General features: G+C 44.5%; 2 protein-coding genes across 9 annotated transcripts in view; one reads left to right on the forward strand and one right to left on the reverse strand.

Moving 5' to 3' along the window:
- PSMA2 (proteasome 20S subunit alpha 2) overlaps window positions 1-15,946 on the reverse strand; it is a 617,132-nt gene that overhangs the window by 548,500 nt on the left and 52,686 nt on the right. The gene's annotated exons all lie outside the window — the stretch shown is intronic.
- HECW1 (HECT, C2 and WW domain containing E3 ubiquitin protein ligase 1) overlaps window positions 1-15,946 on the forward strand; it is a 456,269-nt gene that overhangs the window by 343,984 nt on the left and 96,339 nt on the right. For all 8 annotated transcript variants that reach the window (XM_050783350.1, XM_050783356.1, XM_050783351.1 and 5 more), the window contains 4 exons: window positions 2,852-3,002; window positions 10,037-10,176; window positions 12,711-12,832; window positions 15,207-15,392. In XM_050783350.1, the coding sequence (XP_050639307.1) occupies window positions 2,852-3,002; window positions 10,037-10,176; window positions 12,711-12,832; window positions 15,207-15,392 (599 nt within the window). The remainder of the gene's footprint in view (window positions 1-2,851; window positions 3,003-10,036; window positions 10,177-12,710; window positions 12,833-15,206; window positions 15,393-15,946) is intronic.

The raw sequence follows: 15,946 nt of genomic DNA on the forward strand, positions 1-15,946 counted from the left end.
GGTGGAGTTGCCTTCAACTGAGATGGGTAGGAAAGGCTGCAGGCAGAGCAGGTTTTGGTGGGAAGGATCCGATACTTGGTTTTGATCATCTTCTATTTGAGATGTCATCCAGGTAGTAATGTCAAGAAGGAAATTGGATGTGTGACTCTGAAGTTCAAGAGAAAGGTCTAGACTATGCAATAATATTGCATTTGTTAAAATTGTTCAAAATGTACAGTTGTATAGGTTTTTGTTAATATAATAACTAAATATGATACATGATCAGGTTCTACATTGTTCTTGGACTTTATGGAGAGCATATAATTTAGTGTGCAATAGATCCTATAGTCTCAAATGAATTGACCTGATCTGCACTGCTATAACTTGCACCAGCATCATGAAGGTACTGTTTTCAGGTGGTCTTTAGACAAACCCATGGCATCACAGTGCTGAGCCCTTCAAGTCATGCTGATGCCTGAAGTTCCATTTGGAATTTATTTCCTTTGGTTATAAAATATGTGAAAGCAAATTCTTTACAAAGCAATCCAGAAAACATGTACATAATTTCTGATTACACTTAGCTATGATTTTCTGAATGTGTATGAGTATATAATAGCACAATACATTCCAGATATTTAATGTATTGACAAAAGAGCCCAGCTGTTGGGTTTACTACACTTTTCCATGAGGAATTGAAACATGTGGTGATAAATTATCATTATTGCAACTTAATTTTCTAGCTTTTTCCCTTAATTTATAAAACCCAACCTTTCTCTGCAAAGGACCCCTCTCTTTACTGTAGGTTCCTGGAGGGCAGGGTCATGTGTCACTCAGCTCTGTGTCCTCAGGACCTGGCACGGTCTCTAGTTCAGAGTGAGTGCTATATAGTTTGTTCAGTTGAATTAAATTGCACAATGCTCTTCAAAGACTAATGGTCATTTTTTGTTGGAAGACAGTCATGTTGGATTCAAGAAAAATAGTTGTCCTGTTGCTTTTACTAATATTAGTTTGGGATCCATTAAAATTTTTAAGTTTCTAGATCAAGAGTAATTATCTAGTAATTGTATGTATATACAATTTCATCCATGAGCTAATTACCATTTACACCTAACACTTGACAGCTGGATTATCATTAGATAATCATTAGATCAATTTTAATCAAAACCTAGCACATATTTATACAATCTGCCTACATCTTTTCTTCAATTTCTCTCATAAGTTACGTTTGGTGTTTGGGGGTACTTTGGTTTTTACTGGGCATTACTTGACAATCCGTCAGGTCAGGCATAAGCCATAATGCCACAAACAGATATACTATGTACATATAAAACAATAAATATGCCAAATATATTTTTTCCCTTAAAAAAATGAGAGTTGCTATGTCATTACCTGAATGATAAGTTTTCAATGGAACTGTTAATATATGACCTACTCCCAAAAGCTATGGCTTTTCTCACTGAAAAGGCTGGATGGTTTTCCTCCTTTTGCGGACATTTGTGCTTTTTCTTCTTCTTTAGTCTTGTGTATTTTCAGCATAACTTTATCACACTGCTGCTATTTCCACAATGCGATGTGTGGAATCTAAAAGCTTTGCCCATCTCTGTACAGCAGGCATCGCTCTTCTATGTTTCGCTCAAATGTGAACACATTGCTTCCAGCTCTTTTCCACCCACCTCACCCCAACGCAGCCCCTGCCTGTATTATGTAGTGACTCATCCATGCTTCCACCTTTTTGTTTTCTATTTTTATTTTCTTTTGTTTTTAATTTGGGAAGCAAGGGAACTTTTCTTTATCTCGGGCTCCCTCTACTGTTTGGGATGGTTATTTATCAACAAAAGGGTACTGCCTAGTTACTGGTTTGGTTTGGTGACCAGAGATATTTGACAACTGCGGATTGAATATACACTGTTAATTAACAACTTATCAAAAGGCTGTTTTGAAACCCTAACAATCATTTCCTTCCATTCACCCACTCAAGAGGAAAGTCAATCGATTAAGTTTGCTAACTATAAGACAGAGGTCATCTAAATTCACAGATCCAAGATTTTAGAACAGTAGTTAAAACTGGTTTTAATCTGAGGGCCATTCTTCTTTCCACTGAACCCAGACTTAGCAAAGAAAGCGTTCTCCAGCACCACAGTGTCAGCTCTCACTGGAGGATACTCCAATCTTCCACAGCTGTCATTTGAGTAGCCAACAAGAGTGACAGTGGGGATGGACATTTCTAAAGAAATAAATTCATTAAACATTAGATTTTCTCTTTAGAAATTATTAGAATTTTGGCCGGGTGTGATGACTCATGCCTGTAATCCCAGCACTTTGGGAGGCTGAGGTAGACAGATCACCTGAGGTCAGGAGTTCAAGACCAGCCTGGTCAACCATGGCCAACATGGTGAAACCCTGTCTCTACTAAAAAATACAAAAATTAGCCGGACCTGGTGGCTGGCACCTGTAATCCCAGCTACTTGGGAGGCTGAGTCAGGAGAATTGCTCGAACCCAGGAGGTGGAGGTTGCAGTGAGCCAAGATCGCACCACTGCACTCCAGCCTGGGTGACAGAGCAAGACTCTGCTTCAAAAAGAAAAAAAAAAAAAAAGGAAAGTATTAGAATTTTAACATAGGTCTTGGTCAAGGAACCACAATTACTGTTTAATATGGCCCAGCAGAGAGTCTGAGTTCATTAAACTGTTTTCTGAGCTCCCGAGTTCATGCCAGTGTCCCAGAAGTCGTGGCAGGTGCTGTGGGCAGGGTCTGGCCTGCAGCCATGAACCAATGGTGAGTTCTACCTGCAGAAGACCTGGAAGTTGTATGCGTTTCACATGGGTCAGTGGTTTGTCCTTGATTTTTCTTTTTGCCTTCTTGTTAAACACTAGACTGGGAAGCTCGAATTGACAGCCACGGGCGGGTCTTTTATGTGGACCACGTGAACCGCACAACCACCTGGCAGCGTCCGACGGCAGCAGCCACCCCGGATGGCATGCGGAGATCGGGGTCCATCCAGCAGATGGAGCAACTCAACAGGCGGTTGGTGATCATTATGCAATGAGCTCCCCTAAACCACAGTGAAAGGAGAATGGCAGCTAGAGACACTCCCCTTACACTTTTCTGCCCAGACTGTATGAGGAGACTGGAAAGTAATTAAGTATCTTAAGAAACCTGTTCCTAGCAGGTATTTGGAAAGCTAGATTTAGAATTTGGTGGCAAGAGACAAGTTAAGCTTGAGTGTCATTTAAGGATGGGATATCATCTAAACTTCTTAATAGCCTAGGCTCAAAAACAGGAGTTCTTGACCAAGGACCGGTGTATCCCCCTCTCCTGGGATGTTCACCAAGGATGTCAGTGTTCCTTGAACTTTCCAGGCACTGTACCCAAATTATACATAGATACACATTTTTCTGGCTGACTGATCCATACCCATCATACAGTTCTCAAAAGGATACAGACCTCGGTTAAGAACATTCCAAGGACAGGTTCCATAAGAAGACTAAAAGCTGCCTGGAGAATAAACTGTCTCATAAATCACTGTATGCATTCCTACCCTGATCCCATAATTGATATATGCCTATCAATAATAATTCGTGAAAAGCCTTCATCTTAGAAAAAGAAATGTTTAAAAACATTTTTTGAGAATTATTTTTTTTGAGAACTTGTAAAGATATCATTTTGTTTTTAACCTACAAACAAAACCTTAAACAGTATCAGGCTTAAACAGTGGTCCATTCATGTCAGAGATGATGCAGTAAGCTAGTATAGAGCATTGTCTCTGACATCTTGCTCTTTAAGACCGGAGTGGCAGCTTCAGGATACTTTTGATTACCAGGAATTGCAAACTGAGGCTTCCTTCAGTTGAAATTGCACCCACATGCTGTCTTGCTTTCATGTCAAGTATGAAGGTGAAGGAAAAGTTGAGAAAGACTAAAAAGAATGAAGAACTGGGTTTGTGGAACACACCTACTGATAGCAAATGCCTTTGAGACTTAACTGTTATCTGCCAGAAAAAAAGGAGGAGAAACAATTTAGTCCTATTAAAAACACATGGGGCCGGGCACGGTGTCTCACGCCTGTAATCCCAGCACTTTGGGAGGCCGAGGCGGGTGGATCATTTGAAGTCAGGAGTTTGAGACCAGCCTGGCCAACATGGTAAAACCCTGTCTCTACTAAGAATAGAAAAAAATTAGCCAGGCGTGGTGGCAGGCACCTATAATCTCAGCTACTCAGGAGGCTGAGGCAGGAGAATCGCTTGAACCTGAGAGGCGAAGGTTGCAGTGAGCTGAGATCGCACCATTGCACTCCAGCCTGGGAGACAGAGTAAGACTCCATCTCAAAAAAACAAACAAGCAAAAAACATGGAAACAAAAAAAAAAGAAAATGAACTTCTGGTTACTGTTGTACACAGAGGAGCATACTTTAGGTGAAAATCACCAGAACATTTTTTCATTGCCTGAACGTTTGGAAGACATTTGCTTTCCACCTTTCCCCATCAGCAGCTGAGTGTTGAAGTCATTAACAAAAACCATAAAAGACTTGCATTGGCAGCACACTTTACAGTCATTCCCACTCCAACAAAGCATGTTACAGAGAGGAAGTCCTGATAACCCAGTTTTACAAGGCATGAATGGACCAAAATCCATGGGAGAGTCCTTTCATGGTGATTGCAACAAGATTCGTGTAACTAAAAAATGTAGAAGACAAAGTAAGCTCATCTTAGATAGAGACCCTGTTGTGATTCCATAGGCAGAAGTTAGCCCCTAGGTCTCTCTTGCCAAAACTGATAAGCTCCAATTGTTTAGCAGAGAAATAGGGGAAGGCATCGTCAGGCTGTATTCATAAGAGGTGCTGTTTTGAACACTAACCAAAGCAAGACAATGAATCTGAAGCAGAAGGAAGCACCTCGACCTATGGCATAAACATCCATGGAAGTTTATCGGGGTGATCAGCTTGCATAATATAAAAATTAGGCCAAATCCATCCTGAACCAGGTCTCCAAATAAGTTTTATAGCCTTTGATATGAATTCCTGTGCCCTCCAGTGGAGATGAACATGCTGGGAGAGGCAGCTGGACTTTGCCGAATAGGAAGTTGCATTTGCTACATCCATCTGGTCAGATAAAAAGAAAAGGAATTTAGCACTTTGAGAAGGTACTTATTTCTTGTGAAAAAGTGTACCTAGGGAAGATCAGATAACCTTCAAATAAGTATCCAGGCTTTTCCATACTTAACCTATTGCTTTGAAGCATTTAAGATTTTCTGTATTTGGCATGATAACAGGCAGCCCCAGAAAGTACACTTCCAATCTTCTATCCATCTCACATGCGACCACACACACCAGGGTCATTATTTTGATAACCCACAGTTATCCGGAGAAATTTACAATGATTACTGGCTCACAGCCATGTGAAAGTATTACTTAGTGTTGCAAGGAGTTTCCCTTGAGCCTAACCAGATGACTGTGAAAATCAGATGTGTTTGTGCAAGGAGACATAACACTAGGAAGTGCAGAGTACACAGTAGCAATCAATGTGGAAGCTTATGTGGTAGGTCGCAGTGACCATGTTCCAACTCAGCCATTCCCCAGACGTGGCACACTCTTCCAGGCCTTTATGGCTTGGCCACATGGTCCCACTGCAGGAAAATGCCTCATGCCTGCCTCCCACCTGAAACACAGCTTGTCCTACAGACCTGACTCAATGTCATGTGCCCCAGGACGCCGTCCCAGAATCCTCCACACAGAGCCAGTGACTTCCTCCCCTGTAGCCTCCAGAATGTGCCTGCCTCTGTTGCCACTTCTTACCTTTTTGCCTTATTCTTCCTTCTACCATTCTCTGCTCCCAGCACCTAGTATGGTGCCAGAAGGTTAATAGGACTCAGTACAAGATCGTTTTCTGGGTTAATTCCCATGCTTTCAGAATATCCAGAATTAATTCTACTTTCACAAATATTTACTGAAAAGCAGAAAATATAAATATGTATTCTTATTTTAAATAATCAACTAAAGTTTGATTTTTTAATTATTTGTATAAAATTATGATAATTTAAGGGAAATCGAAGTTTTAAATAGAAAAAAGTGATCTATACTTTAGCTACCCCAAGGATAATTTAGCTTTTTTTTTTTTTTTGAGACAGAGTCTCACTGTGTCGCCCAGGCTGGATTGCAGTGGCATGATCTCAGCTCACTGCAACCTCCGCCTCCCGGGTTCAAGCCATTCTCCTGCCTCAGCCTCCCAAGTAGCTGGGATTACAGGCATCCACCACCGCACTCAGCTGATTTTTGCATTTTTAGTAGAGAGAAGGTCTCACCATGTTGGCCAGGCTGGTCTCGAACCCCTGGCCTCAGGTGATCCTCCTGCCTTGGCCTCCCAAAGTGCTGGAATTGCAGACATGAGCCACTGTGCCCAGCCAATTTAGCTTTTTAAAAACATGTGTCCATCTTCAATTTCCATATGCATGCACAATTCTTACATGATTACAATGGTGATATGTAGTTAGTTTCATATTCTTTTTTCACTTACTACACTGTAAGCATTTAATATTGCCACATAGTCTTCAGATTAACATGTAATTACTTGTATAGTATTCCACTGAATGGCTGAAGTTTAGTTAACCTAATTTCATACTGTTGAATGTTTTGCTTATTGCTTTTGTCACTGTTTCTTGTCGCAAGGGCCTGCTAAATATTAAGACTGCCTTATAGTGGAGGGTTTCCTTAGGGTTCTATTCCCAAAAGATTAGGCCAAGGGAGATAAATGTGGATTTGGCATTTGGTATCAATGCCTAACTGCTTTCTACATTAGACATTGTGGTTCTAGGGGTTTACTCTGCCAACAACTACAGCTTCACTTCCATCTTATCTTTTGGTTTGTTTTTGTTGCTATAAGAGGTGATCCTGGTATTTTGATGCCACTTAGATTTCGCTTGGTTTTGGAGGGCTTTTTTTTTTTTTTTTTTTTGGGTTTGTATGTGTGTGTGTGCGTGTGTGTGTGTCCATTTACAAATTATGTATGTCAGCTGACTTTTTAGCTAATTTTCATTAGCCCTCTATCTATTATAAATATTTAACCTTTTGCTACAAAAAAAAATGGAGGAGGATATTGATGGATAATTCCTAATGAAATAGAAGAGAGCTGCTGCCTCTCTCTCCTGTTTAAAGCTGGGGAACCTCTGAGGCTGCAGTCCTGCCCTGAGAGATTGAGACCCTCCTCAAGCCACTGCATGCCCTGCTTCCCCAGACGCCCTCTGTGCTTCGGCAGAGGTCAGACATGGGGCCAAATGCAGGATTTGAGGCTGTTGACTCAGTAAGACCTGCGATAACCAAGGTCCAGCTGAGGACGTGTGAAGTAGGTTGTGACACTGCTGACATTATCCTCATCAAATAAGATCATATTTACTCATAATGCTCTGCTGTGGTTACTGCACATTGGAAAGGAAGGGAAGGTTACTGACATTTTTCTAAGCCCTATTCCAGGCATCTGTTGCTGAGTAAAACTACACCAAACGTAGTGGCATAAAACAACCACAAGCATTTCTTCTTACCATTATTTCTCATGGTTCTGTTTTGACTGAGCCCAGCTAGACAGTTCTCTCCCGGGATATCTCCTGGTTGCAGTCAGAGGGTGGCCGGGGCTGGAGACTCACATATTAGGAGCTTGATGCTGGTGGTTGGCTGGGCCTCTCAGCCAGGACACCTGCACAGAGACTTTCCATGAGGCCCAGGCTGCCTCAGAGCATGGCTGCTAAGTTCCATCACGAGCTGCTACAAACTCTATTAGTCAAGGTAGTTGAAGGGGACATGGATTCTGTCTTTTAAAAGGAGAGATACAGTTCTGGAAGAGTATGTGGGTCTAAAAATATCGTTGTGCCATTTTGAGAAATGCGGTCTGCCATAAGGCGTTTAGGGAATCCTCCCGGTAGCAGCTGCCTTAGTCTTTGGCAGGCCCCGTTCCCCGCCTTGGTCAAGGTCACACACTTGGGCAGCTTCTTGCTGGCACCCCCTGCTTTCCTGCCACAGCTATATTCCCTGAGTCCCCAGCAGGGAGAAGATCACAGAGGGCCATCGTTCACCATCCATCACTCTTCACAACCTCCCACCACAGATGTACGGGGTGGTGAATTACCACAAATATTTCTGTCTGTAGATACACCACCGCTCAGCTCATCGCCCCCTTCCACATTTTGTTCTAAGAGGCCTGCTCAGGAAATGCCTTGCAGTAACCACTCCAGGCAAAGGTGGCTTCTGAAAGGTGTCAGAAGTGAGTGGGAGTGTCCCCAGATAAAACAACAGTGAAAGAAAGCCCTTAGACCAGTAGTTCTCAAACCTAGATATAAATAATACTTCCTAAAGAACTCGTTAGAAATGCAGATTTTTATTTTGCTTCAATTTCTGTAATTTTAACAATCACTCAGATGATGCTCTTGCAAATGGCCTGGAGACTACAGTGAGAAAGCTTTCCTCTGTAAGATCAAGGAAAGGGCGGGGCACTGGTCTGCAGAAATCCTGCCATAATGGAGCCTCATCTGTGCAGCGAGCATCCCCGCGCGTTCCCACCTGGGATTGCACTTGGAGACTGGCTATTCCCTGCTACCCCATCTCTCATCCTCCTCCTCCTCTTCACCCCCTCATTGCTTTCCCGGAGACAGAAAGTCTCCAGCCTAGGCTGTTGCAGGAGCCCCCAGCTGCTCTCCGCAGCTCCAGGCTCCTCTCCTGCAATGCATTCTCCACTCCGACACTGGGTAATCACTCTCCGTGTACATCTGGCCCTGCCTGGTTTTTTTTGGTTGTTTTTAGCAGCCACCCATCACCAAGAGCAATGGTTCATTCTCAAGATTGATCCCTAGGCCAGCAGCATCAGGATCACCTGGGAACTCATCAGAAATGCACATTCTTAAAAAAAAAGAAAAAAAAAAAGAAAAAAAAAAGAAATGCACATTCCTGGGCCCTACGCCAAACCTACTGAATCAGAGACTCCGGGGGTGAGGCCGGCAGTCTGTGTTTTAAGTCCTGCGGATGATTCTGCGTGGCTCAGGTTGGGGAACCTGTGGCCTAGAGAATAGCACCCATCCTACTGCAGGGCGCCCTCTGGGGCTCCTTCCTCCCTCTCCACTGGTCTCCTGGCCCTGCCCGGTGCCCACACACCCTGATGCCACTGCCAGGTGTCTCAGAGATCCCCGAGGGCGGCCTGCTTTCGCACATGTTGTTTCTCTTCTGAAATGTCCTTTCCCAACAAACTCTCCAACAAATTCATACTCCAACTTCACAATTTACAAACCTTGGGAGGTTCCTCATCTGTGTCCCACACACCTCTTGCCTGTCTGTGACAGCCTTTCACCTGGCTGGAGTTATGGCTTCCGTCCCATTTGCCTTTTGTTACATCTCGACTGTGTGTGTTTAAAGGGCAATGTCGTATTCTAATCCTCTCCTCCATCGGAAAGTCCAGCACAAAGCCTTCACACATTGGAAGGGTTAGCAAATATTTGGTACTTGGCAAGGTGGCTAGCTGGCTGGCCAAATGACTAAGTCCCCAACTTGGGAAGAAAAACAAAATGAGCCTTTGAATAAGCAGAAAACATTTATTTATTTGCCAGCATGCTATTAGGTATAATATTTCCATGACCTTTGCCCAATTATATCAATTATCCAACAAATAAAACTAAGTGAGTAGAACCGCTAGCCCAGTTTGTACACTTATTACAATAATGTTGAGGTAATTTGATATCTTAGTTGTAGCATTTTAATTTACTTCCCACACTCTTATTTTAGACTTAGCCTGATTTTGTTTAATGCAGGGCACAGGCTGTTTTGCATGATTAGTTATTATTTGTGTTGATTTTTGAAAAGTCACCATACTTGAAACTCATCATAGCTTACAAAACAAAAAGAACTCGAATCATCTTAGAGATACTTGTCTTGCTAATTGTGCTGGCTATCTTGTGGGAATTTTAAGCATTTCTTTCCTGACACTCAAGACAATTCTTTACAGATTTCTCCAATTATCTGATTCAGAGTATTGGCCCCCAAGGAGCAAACCAAAGTTAACTCCTGTCTTTCCATTTTCTAATGCAAAGGTATCAAAACATTCAGCGAACCATTGCAACAGAGAGGTCGGAAGAAGATTCTGGCAGCCAAAGCTGCGAGCAAGCCCCAGCAGGAGGAGGCGGAGGTGGAGGGAGTGACTCAGAAGCCGAATCTTCCCAGTCCAGCTTAGGTATTGGAGGAGGGGTCCCCACAACCTGTGATGGCTTCCAGGGGCTGTGTGACAGAGGGCTACAAGCCTGTCACCCTGCCTCATGGGGAGCAATGTGCCCCAGGGTGAAGAGAGTGGAAGGCCAGGGTGGAGGATGGTGGCATGCCTAGTGCCCCCAAGGGAAAGCAGACAGAATGAGCTTCCCACCAGGAAACTTAGGAGAAGTGATCACAGTGAAGGAAACACCACCGCCCTGGCGTGGGGATCTGGAGACGGGAAAGTAGATGAATTCCGGGGATGGAGCTGAATTTGCTAGAGTGCTTGTGGAGCAAGGCAACTTTGTCAGTGGCTCAATCACGTAGTGTTAACTAAATGTTTTATTTATTTATTTATAATTTATTGTTAAGTAAATTTATTGTATTTGTTGGTGTCCTAAGGATTTTTTCACTTATAAATAAAACATGCAATAAAAATTCACAGTCTATTTCAAAGGAGCTGTATGATAACACTAGGAATAATCACTCATTTGCACATAGAATAAAATTCAGTTCCCCCAAGAGAAGAACCTAGGAATGAAGAGGTTTTCCAGCATGCCACAGGAGGGAATTTTTACCCACTACAGTAGGCATTCACCTGGGGCCTGGTTTTCCTGGTCTTCATTTCTTTAAATTGGCCCGAGTGGAACTCCGACAAGGATAATCGAAAGGCATGAGACTAGCTTCCACCTTTTTTTTTTTTAACCTGTAGTGAGATAAGATTATCACAGTGACATCCTAATAATCCACTTTCTTTTTAAATTGGGTAAATGATGGCAGATTTATTTGCCAAAAGAAGGGTTAGAGAACAGTCTGGGCAGGCAGCACTGGGATCCCAATCCTGCCAGGTCTCAGCCGTCTAGGGCAATGCAGAATATTGGACATTTTCATGTGATTTTTAAAAAGGCACATCCACAGTTCCACTACCAATTTTAATTCCCCCCTTTCAATTCATTTTACCAGATATGCTAACTAAACTGACTAGTTTAGGTTTTTCTGTTACTATTATTATTATTATTATTTATTATTGAAGAGAGAGTGTCTCTTTGTCATCCAGGCTAGAATGCATGGTGCAATCATAGCTCACTGGAGCCTCAAACTCCTGGGCTCAAGCAGTCCTCCCAACTCAGCCTCCTGAGTAGTTGGGATCTCAGGCATGCACCACCACGCCTGGCTAATTTTTTCTTTTTTTGTAGAGACAGAGTCTTGCTATGTTGCCCAGGCTGGTCTCAAATTCCTGGCCTCAAGCGATCCTCCCGCCTCAGCCTCCCAAAGTTCTAGGATTACAGGCATAAGACACCACACCTGGCCTGTTATTTATTTCTTTGTTCAAACTTCTGAGAGAGACAAGGTACAATAGCCAAGTAACTAGAAACACGAGGAAAAGGCAGCAGAAAGTTTATTTCTGAGTTTCATATTAAATGAGTTGGCATTTGCTGTATTTAAAAAAAAAATCCCACAATTAGTGGCTGAAACTCACAGCCATGCATCTACCCCACAGTTCTACAGGTTGGCAATTTGAGCTGAGCTCAGCTGGGTGGCTCCTCAGAATGCTACTGAGCTCACCTGTCCATCTTGGATCAGCTGTGGAGTCGGCCAAGGGCTGACCTGAGACGGCTGCCACTAGGGTGGCTTGTCCCTGCTCCCATGGCCCTGTGGCCTCTCATCTTGCAGCAGCCTCGCCCGAGCTCATTCTCATGGCCGTGGCAGGGTTACCAGAGAGTGGAGACACACAGGTCTCTTGAAACCCTGATGCAGAACTGATCCGTTGTCACTTCTGACATGTTCTGTTGGTTGAAACAAGGCACAAGGCCAGCCCCAATTCACCAAGGGGAAGAGCAGCAAAGTCCCAATGCAACTGGGTGTGGATACAAGGAGAGGAATTGTGGTCCTTTCCGCAAACAGTCTATCACAGCTATGGTTAGCAATTTGTAAAGGAAATAAGAAAAAATAGCCAGGCATGGTGGTGCCTGCCTGTAGTCCCAGCTATTCAGCAGGCTATGTATCTGGGAGGATGGCTTGGGCCCAGGAGTTCAAGGCTGCAGTGAGCTGCGATCGCGCAGCTACACTCCAGCCTGGATGACAGAGTGAGACCCCATCTCAAGAAAAGCAAAAAGAGAGAGAGGAAGGAAGGAAGGAGAAGGAGAAGGGGAAGGGGAAAAAAAGGGGAAGGGGAAGGGGAAAGGGAAGGGAAAAGGAAAGGGAAAGTAAGGGAGAGAGAGAGAGAAAGAAAAGGAAGGAAGGAAGGAGAGAAAGAAAGAGGGAGGGAGGGAAGGAAGGAAGGGGAAGGAAAAAGAAAATCATTGTGATAAAAGGGAAGAGATGTTGGAGGACTTGAGCCTTACTGAAGTTATGCAGAAACACTGCTAGGAAATGATAATTCTTAACTGACATACATAAAGTAATGACACTTGGCCTAAATCCAACAGTCTGCTGTGTGGGTGAAGGCTTGTGTGCTGCTGCCATCAGGAGCGAAGTACAGAGGTTGAAATGCCTTTTTCCCAACTTCATTTTTTCCAGATCTAAGGAGAGAAGGGTCACTTTCTCCAGTTAACTCACAAAAAATCACCTTGCTGCTGCAGTCCCCAGCGGTCAAGTTCATCACTAACCCTGAATTCTTCACTGTGCTGCATGCCAATTATGTGAGTGCCCTAAAATGCGGAGGGAGGGGCCTGGCTTGGCAAGACCCAAAACACAGCTTTGTAAAGTCATCTGATAGATCTAAAAGGGTAGAATTTTAACGTAAGCAAGAAAAAACAAAGAAGACAGCTCAGTCCACTCTTGACTATCTGTGAGTCTCCCAAAAAGGACAAAGGCTGGATTTGGAAATGCTGTTGCCTCTTTGGGTTTTTGTTAGGCTCAAATGTGTTAATGTCAGTGAAAGTGCTTTGGAAGCAAACTTGTTTTTATTATTATTAAAATTTTAAAGGAGCAAGATTATGAATCGGCCAGATTCCCTTCAACCTAATCATTTTAGAAAATCATTTTCACTGATAAAATTTTAAAGCAGAGTTCTTCTAGGTAAATAACGGGCTTTCTTTTTGATATGGTTTTTTCAAATATCACACTGAAGTTAAATTTGATATGATTTTACATATGTAGTTTTTTCATTGCTTTTTTTGGTATTTTCAAGAAAGCAATGGCATGATATCACTATATTCATTAATTTTTCCATTCAACAAACATTTTTTGCGGTTCAGGCTCAGATCTAGGTGCTGGAGTCACAAAGACAGATTAACGTGACACCTAAACAGTAGGAGATCCCATTTTGTGGAGCAATGATGTGAAAAAGATCAGCCCAGTGTGACAGGACCAGGCCAAACTGAGGGAGGACAGAGTGCTCTGGGGGCGCTAGGGAGCATTCTTGGGGAGGCGGCTGAACTGAGTCCTGAAGGTCGAAAGTGGACAAGAAGAAGTCCAGACAGAGGGACATCTGTAGAAAGGATGCACCCGTGAGGGGGCCTGGGGGACAAGTCCAAGGTGGTGAGTGTGAGTGACTGGCAGGAGGGAGAGAGGAGGAGGGGCTGGAGACTGGGCAGCAGAACACCTGGTAATTCATGCAAAGGAGCCTGGATCTACTGCAGCAGGTCACAGGAGTCAACAGTAGCACTCGGGCTGCCTGACCAGGGGGGTTGATGATGCATTTTCTCTGGCAGAGTGTCAGGGAGAGAGACTGAGCTGAGGGGGTTAAGACACAGGCTGATTCAACCGCTGAGTGAGAGATGATCTGGCTGTGACCTAAGGAAGGGGTGGGAGCGTGGCAAGGAATGGCTCCATTCAAGGACATTTCTCATGGACTCAGCAGCACTTAGGTCCACCGTGATCATGAGTGGGCGCAAGATGATAACTCAAGAAAGACAGCGTAGTTTCTGCTTTGGGCACCTGGGTGAGGCAGTGACCGCACTAAGCTGGAGCTGGAGTTTGACTGGGTGATGGAGGGCATGGCTACAGAGGGGGATATCAGTTTTTAGCAGGTTATTTCTGAGAAGCCTGTGGGATGCCCAGTGGCTCGATCCCAAGCAGCTCCCCAGAGGCGTTGTGGGGGCCACAGGGAGAAAGCGCGTGGCACATGGCCATGCCCCAGCTCTGGGTGCAGGTGGCCCTGGGCCAGTAGGAGCCACTGGCCCAACCAACCCCCTGTCTACATGTGGTCTGTCCTTTCACGCACGCCCCTGCTGCCAAACACACACACACCAGCCCTGTGTACTGTCACATTGTCATTTCTTTCTTCATCTGTTCCCATCCCCCAACCCCCTACACACACACACACACACACACACACAAGTTTTTACATAGGATTCAAAGAAATGACAGACCTCTCACGTCCAGCCTTCAATCCCCAGAGGCCCTAAATTAATGCTCCCTGTTTTAGACAGGTAGGAGGACCAAAGGCAGACCTCAATAGTCAGAGAAGGGACCATGGAGGAGAGAGAGGAGTGAGGTTCAGGCAGGTAGAGGGAGACCAAGGAGAGCCAGACGTGACTGAGACAGCGAGAAAACCGTGTGGAGTCGCATAGAGGGGTGGTGGGCCGCGTCCCGTACTGTGCAGCACTCAGGTGGAATGGGTGTCACAGATTGTCCATGTGGGCCAAGGGGGCATGATTCAATGCACATTTACTTTTTTTTTTTTTTTTTTTAAGACAAAGCCTTGCTCTGTTGTCCAGGCTGGAGTGCAACAGCACAATCATGGCTCACTGCAGCCTCTATTCTCGGACTCAGGTGATCCTCCCACCTCAGCCTCCCAAGTAGCTGGGACCACAAGCACGTGCCACCACGCCCCGCTAATTTTTAAAATTTTTTGTAGAGATGGGATCTTGCTATGTTGCACAGGCTGGTCTCGAATTCCTGGGCATTTACTTCTTGAGCAAGAGCTCATTTTCTGAGGCCTCTACCTCACACTCATAATAAACCGCTGTGTCACAATCACACTTAGCAGTGTTAGGGTGCTCACGGTGTGCTTGCTCTGTGTTTTTCCTCATTCCCCACTCCTTACCCCATCGCCCTGACCCGTCTCAGAGTGCCTACCGAGTGTTCACCAGTAGCACCTGCTTAAAGCACATGATTCTGAAAGTCCGACGGGATGCTCGCAATTTTGAACGCTACCAGCACAACCGGGACTTGGTGAATTTCATCAACATGTTCGCAGACACTCGGCTGGAACTGCCCCGGGGCTGGGAGATCAAAACGGACCAGCAGGGAAAGGTGAGTGTGACCCACATGCTGGGTTTTCATCAAACAGGCTCCTTCCCCAAGGTGAAGATTAGCGAGGATGTGAGGAGGAGGGTATAGGGAGGAGTTATGTCTGGGAGATGCGCTGTCGGCTGCCAGCAGGAAAGAGGGTGATGACCATCCACATCTGGGCTTCTCAACCTCAGGGCTACTGTGGGGAGAAGGGGGCCAGGCCAGGGGAATACCCTGTGCCTTACGGGACATTAGCAGCATTCCTATCCCTCAAGCCACTAGATGCCAACTGTTGTGACATTGCTATGTGTTCCCTGGGGGGGCAAAGTCACACCTAATTAAGAACCACTGTCTGCATGATTTTAAATTTAGGTTTGGAACATGGAACCGAATTCTGTCCAGTGAACTTTTGGTTGTTTGCTTCCTTAGACAGCTAACTCTCAGGGGATAAACTCGTTGGTTAAATGCAGTGACACTGTTAGAGGATTTGTTGTGATTTCCCTAATACACCTTAAGTTTTCTGTAAAACAGCCTAACAAGCAGAGTGGGGTGTGCTGGGCCCGTGTGATCTTCCC

This window comes from Macaca thibetana, chromosome 3, assembly GCF_024542745.1.
Source record: "Macaca thibetana thibetana isolate TM-01 chromosome 3, ASM2454274v1, whole genome shotgun sequence".
Taxonomy (NCBI): Eukaryota; Metazoa; Chordata; class Mammalia; order Primates; family Cercopithecidae; genus Macaca; species Macaca thibetana.